A 23,758-nucleotide genomic window follows, 5' to 3' on the forward strand; every position below is an offset into this window, starting at 1 on the left:
ATTCAAAAGTATACCCATGGACTTGCTAACTGTTACACTGATGCAAGGCCAGTGAGAGGTAAGAATCAGGCCACCAGATGGTGAAGAATAAATTCATGAACCCATAGGGTACATTATGTATTTAACTTTCTGAATGTTGCTTATAAAGAATAACAGAAAGGGTTTATTTTCATTATTTTTAGGTTATTTACAGTAGAATTTTGGGAACTTTTTATTACTATGAACACTCTTTTTAAACTAGTATAAAACTTTGGACTATTTCTTCTTATATTTTCATTTTAAGAAGTTTGATTATTCAGGTAACCTGAAATATTTTTGAAAAATAATATTAATTTTTCAGATTTTTTAAAAAATGTCTTCAAAAAGAAAGTTTGAACAGAGTTGAATCATTACTTTTTTAATGCTTCTTGTATAACAAAAAATTGTCCTTTAATAGTTCAATGTCCTAACAAAAATAATGATATAAACTTGTACTTTTACTTAACAAGGCATTCATAGATCACTGAGGAAGACTTTCAGTGGGATTCTTACTAATCTACAGAATGGCATAAACAATTTGAGATGATATAGAAACTGGTCTCTAAATATCCATATAACTGTATGACATATTTGGTACTGGTGGCACTGATTTTGTGTGTGTGGCTGCTTTTGGCTTTCTTTTCTAAAAAATATTGATGGAGTTTTTGTCATCAAAACTTGCGAATATGAGAGAGAAAAATGTCTTTGCATACGTCTCACACAAAGGACTTCCAGATGATTATAGTGACACAATAAGGGTCCTGATCTAAAATCAATGCACCTCTAAGATTATCAGATATGTCTGTGAATTTTTTGCTTGACTGTACTAAATCCTTGCAAAATTCTCTGATCAATAAATCTCAGATTTTAAAGTACTGATGAAATATTTTGCAGAGAGCATCCAGTTTGCTGTAACAACATTTTGCTTCCCAAGCTCACCACACTACTTTTTGTGATTCTAGATGCTGTAAAGGACCTGGCACTCAGGGTTGGTGGCCTTACCCTCTCAGCCTCCTTGACATGTGTCAGCTGCAGTTCCACGGATCTGGCTATTCACACCTTTGTGCCTAAAAGGATTTCCAGTGCTGTGACAGGTATATGCAGCAGCACCATGGGACAGGGAGCTAGCTACAGGACACATCCAGCACTGCTACCTACACAGCCAAGACTTGCCTTGCTATCAGAGCAACTGGCTCAGGTTGCAAGTTTAACCTCTTAAAGAGGACGAGGGTAAAAAAATATTAAAAATAACAAGAGTTTTGGGGAGGAATCAGCTTGTCTGCAACAAAACCTGTTTGACAAGTGGGAATATCATTTGCACTGTACTTATGCTCCTATCCCAGTTAGAACGGGAGACTAGTTAATTTTCTTTTGTGTTTTGGGGTTTTTTCCACTTTTTCCCTTTCTCTTTTCCTTTATTTTCTCTTTTCCTTTATTTTCCCTTCGCTCTCCCCTTTTTTTTTCTTTTGCTCTTTTTCTTTTTCTTTTTCCTTTTCCTTCCCTTTCTCCACTCCTCCATCTCTCCTCTCTTTCCGCCGAGGGCACACGCAGTTCCCGAGCGCTGTCCCCGGAGCCTGGCGCAGTCCCCACCGTGCGAGGGCGCCCCGCGGCCGCGGCCGCGCTGCGCCTCTTCTCCGGGCACCGCGGTGGGAGGGCCGCGCCGCGCCTCTTCCACCTGCCAGCGGCTTTAAAGTTGCAGCCGGGCGGGACGCGATGACTCGGGTCGCGCTGCCCAGGCCGGCGGCCGTCGGGGTGCTTCGCGGTCTCGCACACGGAGCAGAGCCGTTTTCCACCGTCGCCCCCGCCTGCCCGCCGTCGTCTTTCCCCGCGGCGGCAGAGCAGGGCCGGGGAGGGGGCGGCAGGGGCTGGTGTGCCCGGGAGATGCCCGAGCCCGCGGCGGGTCCCCCGCGCGGCGCGGCCGCCGTGGGTCTCGGCGCCTCCGCGCCCCGGCAGCGGCCGGACGGACGCGGGTAGAGCCGGCGCTGCCGCCGCCGCCGCCGTAGGCCCCTACCAGGCAAGCCATGGAGCCGCCTGACCTCCGCGACGTCGAGCAGAAACTGGGTCGCAAAGTGCCCGAGAGCCTGGCGCGGCCCCTGCGCGGAGAGGAGCTCGCGGCCCGCCCCGCCGCCGCGGCCCCCGGCCCCCGGCACCGCCGCGCCGCCCTGGCCCGTCTGGAGGCGAAACTTCAGCTCCTGAGGCAGGAGATGGTGAGTAGCCCGGCGCCGGCCGCAGCCCTCACACTCCGCCGCCTCCCGCTCGGCGGCACCGGCCGGGATGGGGACGGCGCTGCGCTCCCCCTGCCCTGCCGGCCCGCCCTGGGAGAGGCGCTGCCTGACCCGGGAGCAGCCGCCGCCTCGCATCCATCCCCCGGCGGGGCCGGGCGGCAGCGGGGGCTGCGGTGCCGGGAGGGCAGGAGGCTGCTCGGCGGAGCGGCGTGGAACGAGGAACTTGCCGGTTCCTTCCCTCGCAGCGTGGCAGTTCGCCAGTGACTCGCTGTTGGCTTCCGTTCCTCTGTCAGCTCGTTAGAAGTACTGAAAGCTGGAGTACCAATAAACGAAAGAATGCACTTATCTCTCACCTTTGTAAGTGCATTTTCTGCATCGCACCTGTTTCCTGCTGATGACTAGTACCTAAGGAGACACGGGATATTTTGGGGCTGGAAATTTGGCCCAGAATTCAGGGACTTGATTTCTGGACTTCAATCTTCAGAGACTTAAGTAGTTCCAAACAGGCTACAGATGATGCACACTAATTCTTGAGCAACTATTTATAATTTGGTGGAATGATTTCTCTTTTTTTTGCTAGTGATCTGTGATGGGACTAAGGTGTACGTAGTTTGGAACTTTTAACTTGTTTACTGTCTTAATGCAGGCTTGTCCTCCTTTGTATGCCACCATCTCAATAAATTTATTTTTTGATGATGCCATAAAGCTGGCTTAATTTTTTAAGACAAACAAAAAGAATGCTCTTTGCAAGCAAGTGAGCACCTAGTGAACACTCAGCACATATGATCTTGACAATGCAGGGTACCTCAGATTTGCAGCCACAGTTAGCTTCCATTTTTATTAGGGAATAATTGTTATGTGAGGTCCTAAAAGACTCTTTTCAGTAGCAGTTCTTTCCATAGCTCCTGCCACTAAGCTTATTTGAACACAGGATAAAATTTGATCGTGTTGGGATGAGGATTTTTCTGGCAATGTGTTGAGATAACTTTGTGCAACAGTCTTGGAACTCAACCGTTTACAGCAAACAAATCAATCTCAATCTGTGTGAACGACTGTAATGCCATACCTTCAGTCCCTGTGCAATGTCACATATATAGATGGATAGATATAAGTGAAAGGTGTGTGGGTTCATAAGTGTTTTTAAAGAAGAAGAATGCTAAACAAAAAGAGGAAGAGAATGGATATTTTGAGAGTTAATAGCCAAAATGGTAATGTTAATCTTGAGGGGTAATTTATAAATCACACTTGCTATTGTAGGGCTTCAGGTTATTTAAGAGATACACACAAATCAAGATATCAACATATTCTGTGGAGACCTTTTAGGCACCTTTCAGTATCTAAACAGGGCCAAGAAGAAAGCTAGAGAGGGAGTGTTTACAAAGACATGTAGTGATGGGACAAGAGGGAATGGCTTTAAAATAAAAGAGGAGAGATTCAAATTAGATATTCGGAAGGAATTCTTTATTCAATGGGTAGTGAGGCACTGAAATAGATTGCCCAGAGAAATTGTGGGTGCTCCATCCCTAGCAGTGTTCAAGGCCAGGTTGGACAGGGCTTTCAGCAACCTGCCCATGGCAGGAAGATTGGAACTAGTGATATTTAATATCCCTTCAAACATAATTCTGTGATTCTATACTGTTAGTTTAATGATCACTGGGAATTTCAGTTTAGCATTGAGTAACACACTGTCAGCGTATCTCATGTTTATTTTTTAATTTTAAGCTTGCACAATATTGTAGCATGACCTGCAGGTAGCTTATAATGTATGGGATGTCAGACTGCAAAGGAAGCAAATAAGGTAGCCAGAGTTCTCGGCATGCCTGTCTAGACATATCATGACAATTAGGCCTATTAAGGGAGGGGGATGCCAGTGAGTTGCCCATATCACCCTTTCCTTTCAAGTTGGTCTCTTCACCTACTTCATACTTAAAAGTTTCATGTCACAATCTTCGATTTGCCTCTTCTTCCTCCTGCCACCCAGTTTCCCTCTTTTTCCTTCATGCCGTAAGCATAAACATGTTTTAGTTCCAAAAGCCTTGACCTCTGCTGTTCTTCATCACTTCAATGACTGACTGACTTTCGCATCTGAACTCATTGCTCTTGGTAAGCAAGGAGAATTCAGTTACGCATCTCTTCCTATTTGACTTCTGGTCTATGTATACACATTAAACCACCAGTAAAATGACTATTTGTGAAGTATTACTACCCTGTCTATATCTTATTCATGCTTTCAGCTGTGTTCTGTAATTCAGAGCGTGAAAGTGAACTACCTTCCTGAGGTTTGTCTCTAGTCTCTACCATTTTTACTATTTTCCTCTATCCTAAGAGTTTCTTAATGGTCTTAATCTGTCACTTTCCCCTCTGCAGTTTTCTTTGTTACATTGTGCAGATTTAATCAATTTAAGAACAATACCAGGTAAAAATTGTGGTTCCTTTCTATGTTTTTTTTCTCTTTTACTGCATATCAGTCAAAACTTCTTATTTCAGACCTCTATCTTATTTATTGTTCTTTGGCTTTGCTGCATGGCCTAAGATGCCTTTAACATATAGAAAAGTAATTTATATTTGCTGCAGTAGTAAAAAAATGCAAAAAATGGAACATACTAGAAGCTTAGAAAACCAAGTGTCATCCATCAAGCTGGTTTTTTCTGGTTGTGCTATGATGGCAAATTCCGCAGCCCACTCACTGAATTTTGGATAGAGCTATCTCTGGTTTTTTTTTGCTTGCTTGTTTCAGACTCGAGGCAAACTTTTTGCCTTGAATAACAAGGTTATTCAGGCTCTTCTTTTCTAGTCAAATATGGAAAAAATTTACAATATTTGACTTGGAAATGCTGGTTTTGACTGTGAGTTACAGTACCTGACAGACTGGGGGGGGGGGGGGGGTGGCAACTGTACGCCTCCTGGGTAAAGGTCTTGAGGCTCCTTCAGATCCTTTTGTGGTTCACAGCATATGGTTCTTTTTCCCTCGAGCCTGGTTTTGCTGATAGTCACTTCAATCACACACAAAGCACCACAGACTATCTTTCTAGAAAGGCAGACCTGTTTGGCCTTACTTCCCTTTCCTTATCCTCCACTTTCCCCAACAAGGCCACAATGGAGACTGGGTTGGATGCTGAAAACCTTTGAGTTAAAAGGCCATAAAGTTACGAGAGTAGCAAGATGTAATTGCCAGTGCAGGTCAAAACACTGTGCTCTGGTCAGCCTAGAGTGGAATGAGTACTTCCTACTAGCTAATGTGGCCTTGACTCAGTATGAAATTTGTCACAATATTACTGTTAAGCTCTTTTTTCCCTGTGGTATTTTAGGTGGAATGTTCCACTGGGGAATTAATAATAACCCTTTATAGCTGCAGCCCTTTTTCTAGTGTACCATGCTCCTGAGGTCACCATTCAACACATATAACTTCAGCAGCTATGCACTACAGTAAATAATCAGTGAGGCTTATTCTGCAGCCTGAAATGATACTGCTTCAAAAGCCTCAATTCTCCTTCAAAAGTTCTGAGGTTACTCAAAGGGAGATTTTCCTTAACACTTGAAGAAAGAGAGTGGGTTTTGGTTTTTTTTCCTTTAATTCAAAAGTTTCCAAAATCAACTTTTTAATGCCTTTTTTGAAAGCTAAAAAATTAAAGAATATAGTCTACATTACATGCAATAATTAAAAAAATATTTTGCATAAAAATGTATCAGGCAGAAAAGATACGCCGTGGCTTGGAATTGAGGGGTGGATGGCAGCGCTGGGACTTTTAAATGAGATTCCTTCTGGTGAACACTGTTGAGGATCAAATACTGTTTATGAGTCTGAAAGTCAAAATTGGTATACTGAGTGCAGCAGTTTTTAGAGTGAAGGATAAAGAAATTGAAACAATCCTATTTTCAAGGAGCGGAGCATGCCAGATTTAGGCTAAACCTATTTGAGATAGAGGTACACTGCTATGCTTTCTCATTCTATTATTTTTTTAGTATAACTATTTTTTAAGGGCTAATTGTCATTGATCCCTGACAAAATGAAATAGAAGTAAAAGCTTCTTTTACTGACTGTAATTAAGGCAAATACAATCATTATGGTGCCAGTCGTTCTTGGGGTTTTATGTTGGTTTTGTTTTGCTTTGTTTTCTTGTTGCTTCTTTTAGTGGTTTTGTTTTGTTTTATTGTATTTTGTTTTGTTTCATTCACATATCCTTAGCATGTCAATGAAGAAGCAAGTTGGAGGGAAAAGCTGTTGTCACTCTCTTCTACCAGCTCTACAGAGTTTGAACAGTGCTTCAGATTTATTAGATCCACAGCTGGGGGGAGAGTCTACATTTATTAGTTTCTTTAAAGAAAAAAAAAGTCAACAACTAATTTGAAACATCTCTTTATCACTTGCTGTAAGTACAGGCTGCTACTTTCACTGTTTTGTATGATAATATCAGTTGTCTTAACTGAAGCCAAGTCTGGTTCAGTGTGCCTAGTCAGCCATGCAAAACTGTGTATCAGATGCTGGGTTTCTATTAGATTAATTGGAATTTTTGCTTAAAATCTTGACTGAAGATAAAATCTTAAATATAAAATTACTAGTGGCTAAGCCTCAAGCCTGTGTAGGACAGTTTGATTAACCTTCATTTATTCGTGAGCAGTTATTCAGTGAGGCTCTTAGAAATAGAAAGACATACAAAAATAGAAATTAACTTATTTCCCCAAGTCCTCCTGAAGTTCACTGGAAAAGGTAGTGTCATGGTTTGAGAGCCCCAAAAATCCAATTCCCTAGTCCTAGCCCCCTCCCACATCTCAACCCAGTGTGAGATGGTTTTTTCCAGACAACCACACGAGACTCAAAATGGGGGAAAGGGAATATATATTACAATGACTGTACAAATAAATACTACAATACATTATATACAATCTTAGCTATCTCTACCATGACATAAGTATTTACAATGGATCAAATCTCTTCTCTCCTCCAAATAAAAGTCCAGGAGGGAAGAAGGAAAAAGATCCCTTTCCACTCTCAGAGCAGCGGTTTCTCTAGGGCAGCAGTCTTTCTTCCTTTTATGCAGCATCTGTATCTGGATCTCTGCCAGTACACACAAGGGGGTCTTCTTTCACCCGTCTCGTCCTTCGACTCCAAGCGAAGGTCTCACCCGTGGACTGGCAGCAGGGACAAAACTCGCATCACCACAGGCATATCACGAAATGCAGGGGCATCTTCGTGAAAGTCCCTTCCTCAGGGGATTTACCTCTGAGTCAGAACGTCTCGGGCAGCTTCAGTTGAAAGTCTTTGCCTCAAGAGTTCCACTAGAGCTCCTGTGCTCCATCTCAAGCAGTGGGGGGGACCAAGGTCTCCCTCTCCACATTCCTTTGGCCGTCCTGGTCCAGCTTTCCAGGACGCTTTGAGCTTTTCAGCTCCTCTGCAGTGCATGTTGCACTTCACCCCTCCCTTCTAGGAGGTGAGGGGTCTCCAAGGAGTTTGGGGTCTTTTGGTTTCAGTTTCTTACCCCAACTCTGTCTCTCTGCTGCTGGCTCTCCCTCGGCTCTCTCAGACAACTCTGTGTCTTCTTTGGTTGCGTGCTGTTTGCTGCTGCTTCTCTGGTTCAGTTCTTATCTGTTGGCTTTTAGCCATAGCCTCTGTTCACTGCTGTCTCTGCCGCTGCTTTTCAGTATCTCTTGCTGCGGCTCATAGTGGAGATACATCCCCCAGCTCATAGCTACAGATACATAGTCCAGCTTAACACTGTTCCAAGTCTCTGTAGCCCCCCCACGCTGGGGGTTTGGGGGGCCCAGCCCCCAGTGGGGCTGCTGCTGTTTCTCCTCATGGCTTCACAACATGGCTACTTCTCCTACCACAACTACAACTACCTTCTCTTCTGTTCTGCTTGTGATATGTTTATATTTTGCAGAAGCGCTCACTGGGTAAAGCCTCAAAACTTCAAGGGTCACCACCCCCTGGGGTTTTACCATTTTATAACTGCAGGGGGAAAAACTGTTTCCCCCCACCACAGGTAGTATTCCTGGATCTTGCAAGGAAGTTCTCTCCATACTCTCCAACTCACATGATGTAGTAAAGGAGTTTGTAATTTTTTACATATAATGCAAATTGGGCAGTGATACCAGGATACTCATGCTAAAAGGCACTTGTAGGTTTATCCTTAGGGAAAATGATCAAATCTGACAGGAAAAAATTGCAACCTAAACAAAGTGCCACCTTTTCAGATCATCTCTGGAATGATGAGCTGAGCAAGATTATTTAAATTAATGCATATTTAAACATATATTTTGACTGGCAAATTTCAGCCAGTGTGGGGCAGAAGAATTTGAGTTGTGGAGTGTCTCCATGTTGCACTTGGTGCTTATGGCTGTTCTTATTCAGCTATAGCAGATGCTGAAGTGTTTAAGTCCCTAGGAAGTACAGATGAATATGTGCATACATTATTAGCTGCTGAATGGCCCAGGGTGTGATACCTTACCTGGCAGCATCAGTGTGAGATACTTTGGTACATACGCTCCTGTCTCATGTATGGATCGTCACAGCGGTGTTGGGGAAACTTGCAGTCAAGACTTCCAGTTAGACTGCCCATGTACTGTGAGACTTCTGCCAGCCTTTATTTCAAAGAGTATATATTATAATTTCATGATTCATTCATGATTACTTTTTCAAGAATAGAAGAATCCTTGAAGTTGCTTTTTAAAGTCTGGTTGCTGACGATTGAAAGACATGGAAACTAAAGCCTTTCTGCACAGAGTTTTACAGTTTATGATAGCTTTTAGCAAATAGATTATAAACTTTCTAATGAAATCAGCAAAACACCATGGTTTTCATAGAATAGCCTAGGAGGGAAGGGCCATTCTGTGAAGGGAGCCCAAAAATTGTCTAGTTTCACCTTTCATAGGACCCAGAGTCTGGGTGAGACTACTGAGCACTCTGTCCAGTTGCATTTTGAAAACCTCCAGCAACAGGGACTCCTCCACGTACATAAGGAGGTTGGTTGTTATCACTGAAAAAAAATTATCATGTATTAAAATGAAGCCTCTCCTAGTTCTCTTTGTAGCACTAGAATACTGTGATGAGACATCCCCATCCCCAAGACTTCTCCAAGGAGGAAAGAACCTGTAGTCTTTCCTCATATGGCCAATGCTCCAACCCTTTGATCATCATAATTTTGTGTGGATGCTTTCTTTTACGTGGATACTTATGGCTAAAAATAATTTAAAAGTACCTTTTGTCTGTGAGCTGGTAAAACTTGAAATGTACAATACTAAATACCTATATTGAGCAGAGATGATGGCAAACAAGTGCATTTCTACTCTTCAATAGTTTCTTTTTCCTAAAAGTAAATACTTAAAGGAAAAGAATACACTTTCAATTCATGTTTTAAAGGTTACAAGATTATTTGTCTATTCTCTGCTCTCAAGGCCAAAACCTAGTAAACTTCCTGCAATGGACATGTTTATTTCCTACGTGTTTCATTTCTCTTGATGTCCTGGAAGAGAGGCTGGATACTTGAATCTGGAACAAACAAGGAAAAAGTTACAGGACTAAAAAGTCAGAGGGTCTGAGCTGTTGAAAAACAGCTAGAATTCAATTAAATCGAGTGCAATTTCTCTAACGGATTTTCACCCACATTTATAAGCATGGAAGTTAGATTTCTTGCATATAAGCAGTTCCAAGAGATGGTTCTCACATTACTGTTTGTAAAGTTGAAGAGCTCTGATTGTAAAATTATGGACAACATCATAATAAAAGGGAAACTTTTTTGATGTGAAGACAGACTTGTAGCCTTTGTTATGGAGCTTTTACTCTTATAAATGAGGCTTCTAATTATGAGCTTTTACCTGTGTTCATGATAACCAATCCTAATCTGAACGGTGACCAAAACAAGTGACCAAAATTCATCCAGGAGGTCTGTAAGCCATCTTGTTTTACAGCTGTGAAAGGTATAAACAACACAGCTTCAAATCTAGAAGCCTATTGGGATGGTCAGTTATTTCAGAGATAACCTGTCCTGTCTTCCAGTGGTGAGTCCCTCTGCTGCATGCCTGTGGATTAGCATGTGGAATGTGTCTGAGGATTCCCCTCCTGAAGTAGCTCCAAAGGAAGTTTCCCTCCTTCCATAAGAGAAGATAAGGAGAATATACTGGGGAGTATATATATATATATATATATATATATATATATATATATATGTATATATATATATGTATATGTTAAAATTAGCTACTCTGTTTTGTTAGGATATGCAATCTCTTCTAGAGCTTCCATAAACATAGAGAAGAGCTTAGTGGCACACCTGTGCAACCCTGCTTTCATCAATCCAGTCCTCATCCTTCCCCACCAACTAGCCTTTCTTAATACTTTTGTCAAGGGAATGATATAGCACATTTGTTAATTAACAGGAAACACAAACTAGCGAAGCTGCTAGAGAAGTTACCTGTTTCATTTACTGTGCTGTAAAATAAACTCCAAGTATTGTGTGGCCCTGTTGGGTGCAGTGCCAGGTGAAGTGAAAATATTTAGTGACTGTAAAGCAATGCTAAATTGCTATTTAGCTGCTGGGAGTTTCAGATTTTATAAACACTTATAAACATTTTACTGGCTTAATTTGTAATTTTGTTTGCTGCATTCATGACTAAAATGCTTCCAGAAGGAGAGCAATTTTACTACCATTATGCTTTGGCCATGAAACCTCTCTTTAGGTACAGAAGGAAACACATATCCAAGGATTACAATGTAACGTGTTGAGTGTTTCCAAGCTCACAGGTTTTTACCTTAAGCAAGAAACAAAAATAGAACAGCTTTGTTGCTTTACGGTTTTCTATTATTTTCTATTTTTTTGTCTTCCTACAGAATTTCCACTGGTTTAAAGAAATGTATTTGAAATTGTTTCACTGCTTTTTTTTGTCACAGATACATGCTTATGTAGTAGACATTGGACATGACTAAATATTAAGTGTTTACTGAAAAGACTGAGGGTGACTGAGCACTGGAACACGCTGCCCAGAGAGATTGTGGAGTCTTACCTCTCTGGAAGTTTTCAAACCCCACCTTGACATGATCCTGTGCAACCTGCTGTAGCAGTGAGGTTGGATTAGATGATCTTCAGAGGTCCTTTACAACCCCAAGTATTCTGTGATCTGTGATTCTGAATATCTAGCATCCTTCCTGAAATGAGATTAACATGTACCTTTTTAAGAGTGGCCAGAGAAGGCCTGTTCCAGCCACACTGAAAGCCTGAAGTTGTCCTCCAATGAGCATGATCATAAAACAGTGATAATGTAGTGGTTTTATGTTGGTTTTGGTACTGAACAATCCTTTCCACAGACAGGATTTGGATGGGTCTGCGCAAAAATATGACAACTTTGAGAACTCAATCATTGTAAACTCCAATGGTAGACTATTTTTCTAAAAGACTTCTCAAAACTATACACCTGTGAGAGGAGCAAATATGAAACCAGAATGATAATTTTTAGAGATCTTCTCCTGTTCTTTGGCTCCAAGTGCATTTTGCCTTCACAGGAGCACTCCAACCACTGTGACTATTAGTGGTCTGTCCAGATGTCTTGGGAGAATTGTGCTGTACACTGAAATATTTTTGTTTCACGTTGTGGCCCGTGTCAGGGTCCTAGTGTTACAGGGTTTGTAGGAATTGTAAATCCTGCAACAGCAGAGGAGAAAGCTTCTTCGCAGGAGAAGAATAGTACCACCGGCATGCCAGAGCAACTATAAGTTTCTTCAAATGCCCATGGAATTAACATCCTCCTTTGCTAGCATCTAGCACTAGTTGTTGTGACTGGAGCACTGGAGTGGAAGCGTGTTTTGTGTTTTTCCCATAGCCAGACAAAGTAGCCCTCTGTGATGATCAATTCATAAAGTTATTTATGCATTCACCACTGCAGAGCATCAGTCCTCCCATTTCAGACAAAAAAGAAACGCAACCCAAACAACAGTATGATGTTTAAGCTTTGTTATTTCTCTGTTTCATTTTCACTAATTTGTACTTAGTTGACAAAATTACTTCAGAAGAGTCCTAACCAGCCCTTTTCAAATGCAACTGAACTTCTCTAATCCAAACCTGTTGCGTCCTGGTTTTCCTTGTCTAGTTCTCTCATTTCCCAGGTCACCCTTGATTATTCGCAAAGGCCATGTTCGTCTTTTTCTAGCCATGTGTTGCAAGTCTTGCACCTTATTTCTGCTTCCCAACTAGCTTAGTAGCTAGTATTTTCTCAGTAGAAAGAGAAATGGGAAATATAACTAATGACTTTGATTCCTTCCGACTCTACTCATACCTCTGGTAACTGCGTTGATAGCTATGATTAATATTCTTTGCTGAATTAGGATCACTTTACACTGCCCCAGTACTCTTCTATGTAGAAACCTTCATTAAGAACAGGTTGAAATTAAAAAAGAGTAGTATGACATGAGTTAGAGTTGTGCAGGAGAGGCTGAGGACTGCACTATATGGTGTGGATGATAGTTATTGATCAGAGGCGAGTTCAAATAATATAGAAAGACTGGTACCTACAGTGCCTGATTTTGCCTTGAAGTTTACAGTTCATGACTGATTGCTCTTGCTACCTTCTCTAATCCTTCCCTGGAAGTATAGAATTTTTCTTTGTTTAATTGTTAATGTATGCTTTCACTGTTCTACCTAGATAGTCATGCCTTGTGACCTGCAGAACAGATTACTGCAGTGTGTTCTGTAGTAAACAATGGGGTACATGGCTTTTTGATCCATAATGGCTCAAAAGCTGCAGCTAGCGCAACTTTCAACAACCTACTTTGCTAGTTGTGCTGGACAACTTCTGCATTTCAGCTTGCTAGAGATGGTTCTAAACTCTTGTTTGCTTCTAGATCTTTAACCCATAGATTCTATATGCATCTTATCTGCTGGCTGTTTGATACCTTCTTAGTGGATGAGAGAAAACTAAAGAAGCTAACTTTTTCTAGATATCTGGAAGTTTAAAAGGGTGTTTTTGTTTGAAAAACTCAAAATATTCAGCTTCATTTTATCTGAAAGACCTAAAATTTGCTAGTACTTTCTGATAGACATAAAGACTGCGCAGGAACCATATTTTAGGAGGATGGTGATTACACCAGTAGGAAGATTTAGATGAAGTTTTACATTTAAAAGAATAAATGAGTCTGAATTTGAAAGACATGCAACTTTAAATAGTGCACAAATTAAACGTAAAGAAAAAAAAAACAAAAAGCCTTATTTTATAAGATATTGAATCATTTTTATTCAATAAGTTTTAAAATATTTAGCATGGAAATGTAATGCTTATAATGTTTTAATAGGAAAAAATCCCAGTGATCACCATATCACTTTCTAATACTGTTAAAGCAGTTCTAAGAGCACCTGTGATCACTTAGAATTACAAGTCTGTCTTGAAGTTCTTTTTTATTCTTATCCAAATAAACCTTAAGTAAGTAGGATGGGAGTTTGCCTTTACTAAAGTTTTGGTTGTTAAATTAAAAATGTGCTTTCAATAGGATCTACCCCATCTCCAGGAACACAAAATTATTTCAAACAGAATTCCATTTTGGCTTCTGGGGAGATTAGACAAAGATTTTTAAATTTTTTTTAATAGTATGTGTCTTTCCAGTGGTATTGTGGAAGCAGACTTGAATTTCAAGAAACTTCAGATTTGTCTCCAGCATTAATATTGTCATTTCTCAGTTCTAACTTAATGAAATAAGTTGGGTGGTTAGATTTTTTTGTTGTTGTTGTTTTTTGTTTTATTTTGTTTGGGGTTTTTTTTACGTTTTTGAATATTTTCAAAATTTGGTGTTATCTCTGTAAAAGCAATATCTTCAAATTTTGAATAAGTAAAACCCATTATCTTTTTTCACTTTTACTTTAGTTATATGCTTTTGAGCATACTTGTACAGTGCCAGTATTAAAAATAATTAATTTTAAAGGGATGAACAGGTCTGAAGTGATTATTAACCAAACGAGCAGACATTTTATCCATTTTTTGCATTGTGTTTTTAAGAGCATGTTTTGGTCAAGACAAACATAAGACAGAGAGTGAAATTCAATGAAATAAAAGAAGTTAGATATGCTACTGAGCCCCAGAGCTGTCTCATGTTGGTGGGGTGACACATACAGTCCTGTATTGTGGCTGGTGTCCAGAACACTTAATAATGATGCTGTGATCGTCCATCTGCTGTAACACTTTCTGACACCAACAGCCAAACATTACCGCTTCATATTGACCTGAATGTTTGCAGTGGTATTATCTTGTCTGTCAACGTATGTGGGTCCATATTATGGATTGTTCTGGACATTTTCACCTTTGTCATAGATACATCTCTAAGGTCAGATGATGCTTTTATGACAGTAGCATGAGATATTTGGAAACATTTGGTAAGACCTTACAGTAGCATTACAAGTTTTTGCTCTTCTCAAACCCCTACATTTCCTCACTGCTCCTTTTCATGTTAATTCAACCAAGTTTTAAAAGAATCAGGATCTTCCTTTTACATTCATTCATCTTTATGAGGCTGGATGTTTCTCTATCTGAATTCTGTGGTACTTCTATGTTTAAAGATCTTATTTTATGTTATTTTAATTTGGACAGGAGGTCATGAAATAGGGACTTAACTGATTAACCTTTATTTTTTTCCTCCTTCTTACTCTGAGGTGTATAGCATGTTTCTCTCTGATAATTCTTGTCATATCTACTTAGGAGATATTTAAATTGTTCCTTCTTTTTCATAGTAAAATAAAAAGAAAGCCAAAAAACTAGAACAAACAAACAAACAAAACGACACTATACCTCCTGAGATTTTTTTTTATTACACTTAATCATACAAGATACCTCAAATTGTATAATGTTGAAAAAAAAAAGAATTGTACCCTACTGAGCAAATGATTCATCTGAATCATTGATATTTTACTACCAAAGGTATTAATGCAAATGACAGGCTACACACACACACACTACACAGAAAAGGACCGTGCGTATTTCAAGGAGGTGGAAAAAGGCCTTGTGATCCACTGTTTCTTTTTTTTTGAGATAATGTGATTAAACAGTTGCACAACTTGGCAGTATGTATTTTTCCCGTCAAGTCTGAGAGGAATCAATTACTATGCATAAATTAAAATATTAAAATATGGTGTTGTAAGAGAAATGTAAATCACCAATATTGTAATTTCCTGTACCGGATGATAACCATACTAGCATAATATTTTAGTCATTTATTTGCAAGAAATGTCCTTGGAACCTGTTAATTATGTTATTTACTCTCATTGCTTGCTGAGTTAACTTGCTCTCTGATGAAGTTGCTCTGCCTTCCTGATTATTCTGGTGGTGGCTCAGGCTTGACTGCTCGCTTCCTTGCTTTAGCTAATCAGCTGGTAAGCTTTGCTTTCAGAAGGAGAATCCTTTTTTGGCCGATGGAGAATCACAAGGTCTCTCCTTCCTGGTTAAAAATCATTGTGCACAAAGCTATGTTATGTGGCTGCCAAATTTTACAGGAGGACCTGCAGAAATATTTATTGGAAGCATTTGGTGAAGGATTGTACTGGACTGCAGCACCTTGAAACAGGTGATGATGACTATGCTAGAGCTTCTGTTTAAAGTAGCAAAGTAGCAAAGGGTGCAGACAGAAAACCAAATTACTGAAAACTGAATGACTGCTCACTTTCTGAACAGCTGGGACTTCAGTGATTGTAACGAATGCTGCCTAAAAAACTGCTATGAGGGTTTTAACAATTTTGGAGTCTTCAAGGGAAACAAGAGTATAAACAATCTCTTTGGCAAAAGCCAAAAATCAAGTGATTAAGACTGCTTCTGTAGCCAGCCACAATGTTTTTATTGTGACTCATAATGGAAGAACATCTGAGAAAGGTCAGTGTACCTCACTCACTTTGCAGAAATAAAGTAGATCAGCACACTGCAACTAAAAATCAATGGATCACATAAATTTAGCTTTTGTATAAGCACATAGCTTTTGTATGTGCTCTCTCATTGTCTGAAGTTTACCACAAGCCTAAAAAACAGGAATAAGTAAATGGGAAAATGTTACAGCAATACATTTTGAAACAAATCCATGATGAAAGAAACCAGGTCCACAAAAAGCTGTTGATCTACATATATCACTGTTAACCAAACTTTTATTTACCTAAATCAGCGTGAGGTAAATCACATTCAGAGACATCTGGCCTAATGATGAACACTGCAGCACCTACCTCAATTTACTGACAGTCTCATCTCTGCCAGGCTTTGGTCAACATCTCTGTTGTTTGAGAGAGCTCACATACAGTGTCAGTCAGGTTGGTTGGGTTACCCTGAATTACTGTAGTGCCTGAATTAATCAGAGCTAGTTGGCTTTGCTATGGAGTGAATGTGAAGCATTCCCAAAAGCAGTTACAGTTTCACCTGTGCAAATATAATCCCTTGCAGTTAAGGATAGTAAACTTATGTTCTTACACTGTGAAAAAAAAAGCTCCGTTTTTTTTTACAGGAGATGCTGAAGATTGTGTTCAAATTCAGAAGTCAGCCTAGGCATTCTGATTTCTTCATCTTGATCCTGAAATACCATTACCTAAAGCAGCATCATTATTTGAGGAAACCACTGCAAATATTTTGAATCAGTGAGACAATTTAGAAGCAGGCAAGATGTTTAAAGACACGCGGATGCATATGTATTAGTTAAAGTAGATGTAGCTCCTGCACAGCCTGTTAATCATGTTGTGTGTTAAAGGAGCAGACATTATCTGTTATTTGTGAGTTTATTTTATTTTAGACATGTTAACTGGAAAAAGAGCTTCCCTTCTACTCAGTGGTGTCGAGAAGCTGTGGTAGTACCATTTTGAGCTTGCTGACCTTCAAGTGGCATGCTCCTTGTTTTGTGGTGGTTGTCCAATAAACAAAGCCTCTGTGTGTGTTACCACACTTGTCCTTGTTGTAAATATGTTAACTTGGTGACTCCAATTAAATAATGCTTGCATTCACATGTTCTGAACCTTGGACATTGAATAGATTGTTTATGGTCTTTTTAGCTTGTTATATATATTCTCTCACAGAATTGGCTGATGAGGTTTAATTGTTCAGTTTTTTATGCTTATATATCTGCTTATTATATTTGTATCTTGATAAGGCTTGAATAATTCAATATTATTAACCACTGTTTACTTTCCACACTCTCATCTTTCTCTTTGTAAATTGATTTTCTTTAAAAATTGTTATTCAGTGTTTGTCATAGCAAAAGTAACACCAGGAAAAAGTGGAAGAAGGCTAGCTTTTTTGACAGAAGAGGCATTGGAGAATGCAAAACAAAGTATTACTTGGACATTAATTTTTAGGGGTTTTTTAAAATTATATCTCAAAATAATTCATAGAAGTCATTATTCCATGGAAAACTGAGGTAATCTGCCTTTAAAAAAAGAAAGGGGAGGTAGGCATAGCTGGCAAGCTGTTCATCCTGAATGATATAGGAAACAGTGGAAATCGAATAGGAAAGTGGGAAGGAGTGACTGACACATCCTAGAAAAATGAAACAACAGTAGCATTAATATTCCTGAACTGTAGTGGTCATGCACCTACTTGGCATGGAAATATTCTCCTGGTTAGAAATTCTGTTTGTAAAAGGTGCAATAGAGATGGGTATGGCAGCATTTAACAACAGATAGAATTGACTCTTCATCTAACCCTCTTCACATATTCATTATCTTCTACAAGACTTCTCACATACTGAACCTCTGAGTGACTTTCCGTATAGTACTGTACTTTGCTACTGTTTCCATCCAACTTCCATTTATAGTGCAATATGTGCCCAAACTCATACTGCTTTAGAACATAGATTCCATAGTAGCCAACGCTAGATCCATGTTTGAGTCCTGCTCGAGACCCTGTACAGAACAGAACTTCTGTTATGAGTGACTTAAATACCTCCCTGAATCCATTAACTTGTAAGTATAAGATTTTGTGCCTTACTGTAGGGACTTATTTCGCTGTGATCTTACTGTAGGGACTTATTTCACTGTGATCTGGCTAAAAGATTTGTCTTGAAGGATATACTTTATTATTTAGGCTCACTCATTTCTTTTACTAAGGAGCTCTTTACAGCACACAACATGAAAGTGTTGAGGAAAAAATGAAACTAAAATAGGTTAAATAAACTTAGGAGTATCTTTTCCTCAGATGACATTTTATCATTGACACTAATATCCCTGCAGACTCTCTGTAATTAGAAGAAGCAGCAACATGTGAGCTCAGGAATTTAAAAGAAAGTAATCTGCAAGAAGAAACTAGAGTTTCAAACAGCTTTCAGATATTAAAAGGCTATATCGAACAGAATTTTTAGCTTTGTCATTTTTGGAAAGAAACGGCACCCGCTATATTTGGACCAGACTGGAAACTGCCTACAGAACATGCAGCAGGAAAACACAAGTCCATTTTGCCCATATTCTGAGTGCAAGTGCAACTTTGATTCAAAAGCTAAGTGACCAGTCTAGGGACAGCTAATGCGCTGCGTTGGGTGAAGGCCAGGAAGCGATAATTTTCTCTGTTAGCAGCCCTGGTCATTAAGAGTTTTATTCTAAAAACAATAACCTTGTCAAGTCCTTTTTTAAAAACACTGTATATATAAAAATAGCATGAATATATGCATATGTCTGTACATACATATGTACACAAATGCCCATATGTTTGTAAATATAAATTCTCTTGAATATATAAGCCAGTGTTGTGCATATTATTATGGATGACCAAAAGCAAGGCTAGTTGCGTAAGGAAGAAATATTTTGTTAGAACAAACAGTATGAGAGAGAGGCACAGACAGATGCTTAGACCAGCTATCCCTTCCAGACTAAAGATCTGGTCCTGTCTGAATGCTAATCTGTCCACCTGTGCTACCAGACTGTGTTACTTGAAAGATGCTGTCACTTTAATTTCGTTATTTTCTCTTACTGTGACTAGCTGTTGATATTAAATATTTACGATCCTTCCTGTGGATCTGCACTATTGTAATTATACAAATTAAGCAAAAATATATAAAAACCTGTAGCAAGAATTTATTTTTTGCTCTCTTATCATGAATCGTTTCCTCTGTACACCACAAGTTTTGCTGAGGACTGCTCTATGCTAATACACACCTTCCCTATGGTATTGCTGCACTACCTGTTACTGTGAATAACAAGTGGAGCTGTCAAACATGGTGGTATTTTATTGTGTTTAGTGCCTTTAGCTGAACCATCTTGGACTGTTTTTTTAAATTGTTAAATTTGTTTAAATTGGTTACAGCCATGGAAGTGACTAAAAACTAATGTGATTGTGTCTGGGCTAAAGCTGATAAGGGGCAAGAAATGTCATTTTGACATTCTTGTGTTATCAAACAGATGATAAAGTAAACCATGTTAAAGAAAGATGACACTTTTGGACTACTTTTTAATGTTTGCTTTAGGAAAAGCGCGCTCTTGATATGGGAGACTTGGGATGACATGGTAGCTAGGAGGAGGAGAACTCTAGTAATCAGGAATGCAAAAAATTGCTTCCGGTAAGGCTATTCCACAAAAAGGATGTAGCTGTGGGTGTATTTAGAGCAAAAAATTATTTCCAGTGAACTGAATCTCAAATATATGAGATTCCCTTTATCTAGAAGGGACTGTTTCATTAGAGTCATATTAGTTCTAGTTCTGTTGAAGATTTTCTTAATCAGCCTTTTGGGAAACTTGTCTCCGAGCTTGCTTATATTCAGAAAGTTGCTGAAGTCTGTAGTTGCATTTGAGAAGCTGGGTAATTCACTGCTTTCATGACAGCCTTGTTGCTGAGCAAATGGTTTCTAGTGATTTATTAGTAGGACTAGAGGAACTGGCTTGTGCAGAAGAACAACAAAATGGTCAATTTGTTTTCATAACCTCACATCTGAAACAATGAGAGTTGGACAGTATTGTTAAAACTGTGAATGGTAAAGCCATTTTGCACAGTACCAGGTTAACTGTGTTAAATCCTGGGATGTTGGATTGAGAATAATTCAGAAGTCATTTTGGTGATTGAGAAGGAAACTGAGAATACATATGACAGTTACTTAGGCAGTCTGTTACTGGCAAAGTTTGAAATATCTTTGCATTGGGTTGACCCTGACCAGTAACTAAGCACTCACCAGCTGCCCACTCACTTCCCTCTCCTCTTCCAGTGGGATAGGGGGAGAGAAATGGAAGAACAAAAGTAAGAAAAATTCATACATAATAATGAAGACAGTTTAAAAAGTCAAGGAAATAAATCAAAAAAACCCAAACAAGTGATGCAAAGTCAGTGATGCACTATGTCCTGCCAGGAGACCAATGCTCAGCCAGTCCCCAAGCAACAGCTGGATTGGAAAGACCAAATGCACAGGTTTTATTGCTGAGCACAACATTATATGGCAAGGAATATCCTTTTGGTGCATTCTGGTCAACTTTCCCATCTCTGTTCCCTCCAAACATCTTTCTCTGTCCCAGTCTACTCGCTGAGAGTGCAGAGTGAAAAACAGAAAAGGCCTTGGTGCTGTGCAGTCACTGCTCGACAACTGCTGAAACAATGGTGTGCTACCAACATTGATTTAGTCACAGATACAGAGCACAGCATCACACTGGCTGCTAGGAAGCATCCCAGCTACAGCCAGTACAATCTTCTGCAGTATCTAGCAAAATAGAAATACATTAAAATAGATTTTTGAACAACTGCTCCAGGTCGATGTAATTAGGGTACTGAGAATATGACATTTGAGTATGGAAAGAACCATGTTCAGATTGTACTCTCAGCAAAACAAGATACAGTCTCTGCTTCCTGAGAATACAGATTCCGTTCCAGTCCATTGTGTATGAACAATACGGGTACTATTTTTCTGTATAACAGTTGTCAACATGGAGAATATCATAAAGTATCTATTGTCTGATGTAACAGGTCTTACTTGTGTTTTTCTTTATATCTCAATTGAGTGAAGATGTTCAAAGGCGTCATAGATTTTTTTTGCCAATACTTGTTATATTTCAGATTAAGAGAAAGCAGCAATGAATATAACCCTTAGGCCTCACCTTTATTTGTCATCTGAAGTGGCTTCTGAAGTGGCTTGCTTATAAATTGGCTTATATAGTTAGCCTATTAAGGAAAACATGAAGTCGATTAACTCAGGTTTGTCTGTGAAATGCAACACCACAATGTTCCACTGTGCATTGCCATTAGCACTTCTGTGTGTATGCATCGACCACCACAATTAAGTGGGAAAGTAGGAGTTGGTACTTAATGTCCATTTTTTATTTAGTTATTTATTGCAAAGTGTTGCTCTTTTGACTGTGAACTCATCACCTTCATCTAATATAGGTTTAAATAATTGAAATTTATATTTTCAATAAGTTCAATATTTTAACAGTCAGACATTTATACAGCAGATAATAACATCAACGCAGGAGTAATGTGAGTAAAAGTTGAATGTCCACAAGCTTTTTTCCAAATGATGCACATCTGAAAATTTTAGGTTACCCAATAAAAATAACTTTGGGTGAATGCTTAGATGCCTGTAGCTGCAAGTAGCTTGGAGTAATTGCAAATAGAAATGGCTTGGTGTCTTGCTTCTCTGATTAGTGAAAAGCTGTCCCCAAGTGTTGTCATATTAGCTGTGTTTCTCATCTAAATAGCGTCATACCAGTGTGTGTATAAATATTGTCATTGACTAGTGTTCCCATTAATGGACTGCTTAGGTAGCCTGATTAGGTTCCCACTTGACCTTCCTTGAAAGCATTAGTATAGCAATATATTTTTTTTTTACTTGTATTTAAGTAGGTTGGCTCTAGATTGGCTGGATTTTTTAATGTGTTTTCTTTTAACCCATTCTTTGCCTCCAGCCTGCTATTTGGTTTGATTTTGAAGAAAAAAGAGTAATTTTTTTAATCCTTTTTGCATTATAGGTTAATCTCCGAGCCACTGATGTGAAACTTATGCGCCAGCTCCTTATCATCAATGAAAGTATTGAATCAATCAAGTGGATGATTGAAGAGAAGGCCATTGCCAGTAGAGGCAGCAGTTTGAGCGGCAGCCTGTGCAGCTTACTGGAAAGTCAGGAGACATCCCTCCATGACAGCTGTAACAGTTTACAAGACTGTAGTGATGGACTGGATGGAATATCAGTAGGGAGTTATTTGGACACCTTAGTGGATGATGTCCCTGGTCACCAAAGCCCTTCAGATATGGACAAGTTCAGTGATTCTTCTGTTACAGAGGACCCACAGCCTCTTCATAAGCATCCCAAAATTGATTCTGATGAGTACTACTGTTTTGGTTAATAAGAAAAAGTTCCAGTGGGACACAAATGCACTTGTACTTATCCTTTTTCTTTGCTGCTGTTTTATTTCATGTGCAAAAGCCCCAGAGTTCTCTTGGAAGGAGAACATACTATGATACTTCAATGCTACTGCATAACTTTTCCATTGCTTCTAATGCATTTTCTCCTTGATAGGTTGGGCTTTTCTTCTTGCATTTTCTTTTTCGTAATTTATTGTCACAATTTTTCTTTCTGTTTTTTTTGTTTCCATTTTTTACAGTGCTGTATTTACAGGTCTTTAAAAGAGGTGAAGAAAAAGCTTTATCTTTAAAATGAGACATCAGGGAATGAGAGCAACAATTTTGTATTTGTTAGCAATAAAATATCTTCTAAAAAATATATGTTGCCATAAATTTTATTGACTACCAGGTTTGGTCTTTCCAAAGACACTGTTTTTATTGAGCCTTAAATCTGAATCTTGAAAATACCTCTAAAAATAATTTTTCTTTTATAAGCAATGAAATTTGGTTCTGTTAGGCTGTCTTAACTTGATATATAAAGTATCCTAAACTTTTCTGTGTGGGATTTCTTTCTTTTTGCAATGTTCTCATGTCTCTTGTCTAATTTTGCCATTAAATTCTAAGTTTGCTTTTTTATTCAGCAGTGTTGTCCTGCTGTCTTTTGGTTACTGATTTGCAAGTAAGAGTTTGCTTTAACCTTTTTGTGCTTGTTGGTGCAGTGGAGAGCTGCAGCTAGTCAATTGTGATAAAAACAGCTGAGAACTAAAACAGTAACTGTTGTGTGGAAAGTCTCCTGGTTCATGCTTTTGTGCAGAAAACTAGAAGATAAATTTTATTTTAGCTGCTTCAGAATTATAATAAACACCTGAAGATTTTATCTGTCTACAGTAAGAAAAAAATTAGAATAAAAGAAATAGAATTGAACTAGACACTTTAACACATAATGAATGTGTATTTCCAGTGTACAGATAGTGAAAGAGGTATTGATACTTACACGTCATCTAAAAGTGTTCTGTTTTGCCATGTCTGGCAGTATTCTTACTGCCAGTAAACATGAAATTCCCTCACCAGAGAAAGTAATATTTGATAAGTAAAAAAACGCAGTGTCCCACTTAAGAATTTTTTTACACTTTCTGAAGGGATAAATGCCACGGCCTCAGGGGAAAAGGAGTAGGGACACGGCACCACACAAAAAGGTTCAGATGCAGCTGAGGGTCTGGGTGCAATGCTGATTTATTAAGAGAACACAGGGACTTATATAGGGTAAGGAT

At 39.2% G+C, this 23,758-nt stretch overlaps 1 protein-coding gene across 1 annotated transcript; it reads left to right on the forward strand.

Annotated features, from left to right (window-relative positions):
- The first annotated feature begins 1,489 nt into the window (after window positions 1-1,489).
- Window positions 1,490-23,127, forward strand: LURAP1L (leucine rich adaptor protein 1 like). Its single transcript, XM_064643126.1, has 2 exons — window positions 1,490-2,225; window positions 22,115-23,127. Exons 1-2 carry the CDS (start codon window positions 2,040-2,042, stop codon window positions 22,487-22,489), a joined length of 561 nt encoding a protein of 186 aa, XP_064499196.1. The 5' UTR covers window positions 1,490-2,039; the 3' UTR covers window positions 22,490-23,127.
- The last annotated feature ends 631 nt before the right edge of the window (window positions 23,128-23,758 follow it).

This window comes from Pseudopipra pipra, chromosome Z, assembly GCF_036250125.1.
Source record: "Pseudopipra pipra isolate bDixPip1 chromosome Z, bDixPip1.hap1, whole genome shotgun sequence".
Taxonomy (NCBI): domain Eukaryota; kingdom Metazoa; phylum Chordata; class Aves; order Passeriformes; family Pipridae; genus Pseudopipra; species Pseudopipra pipra.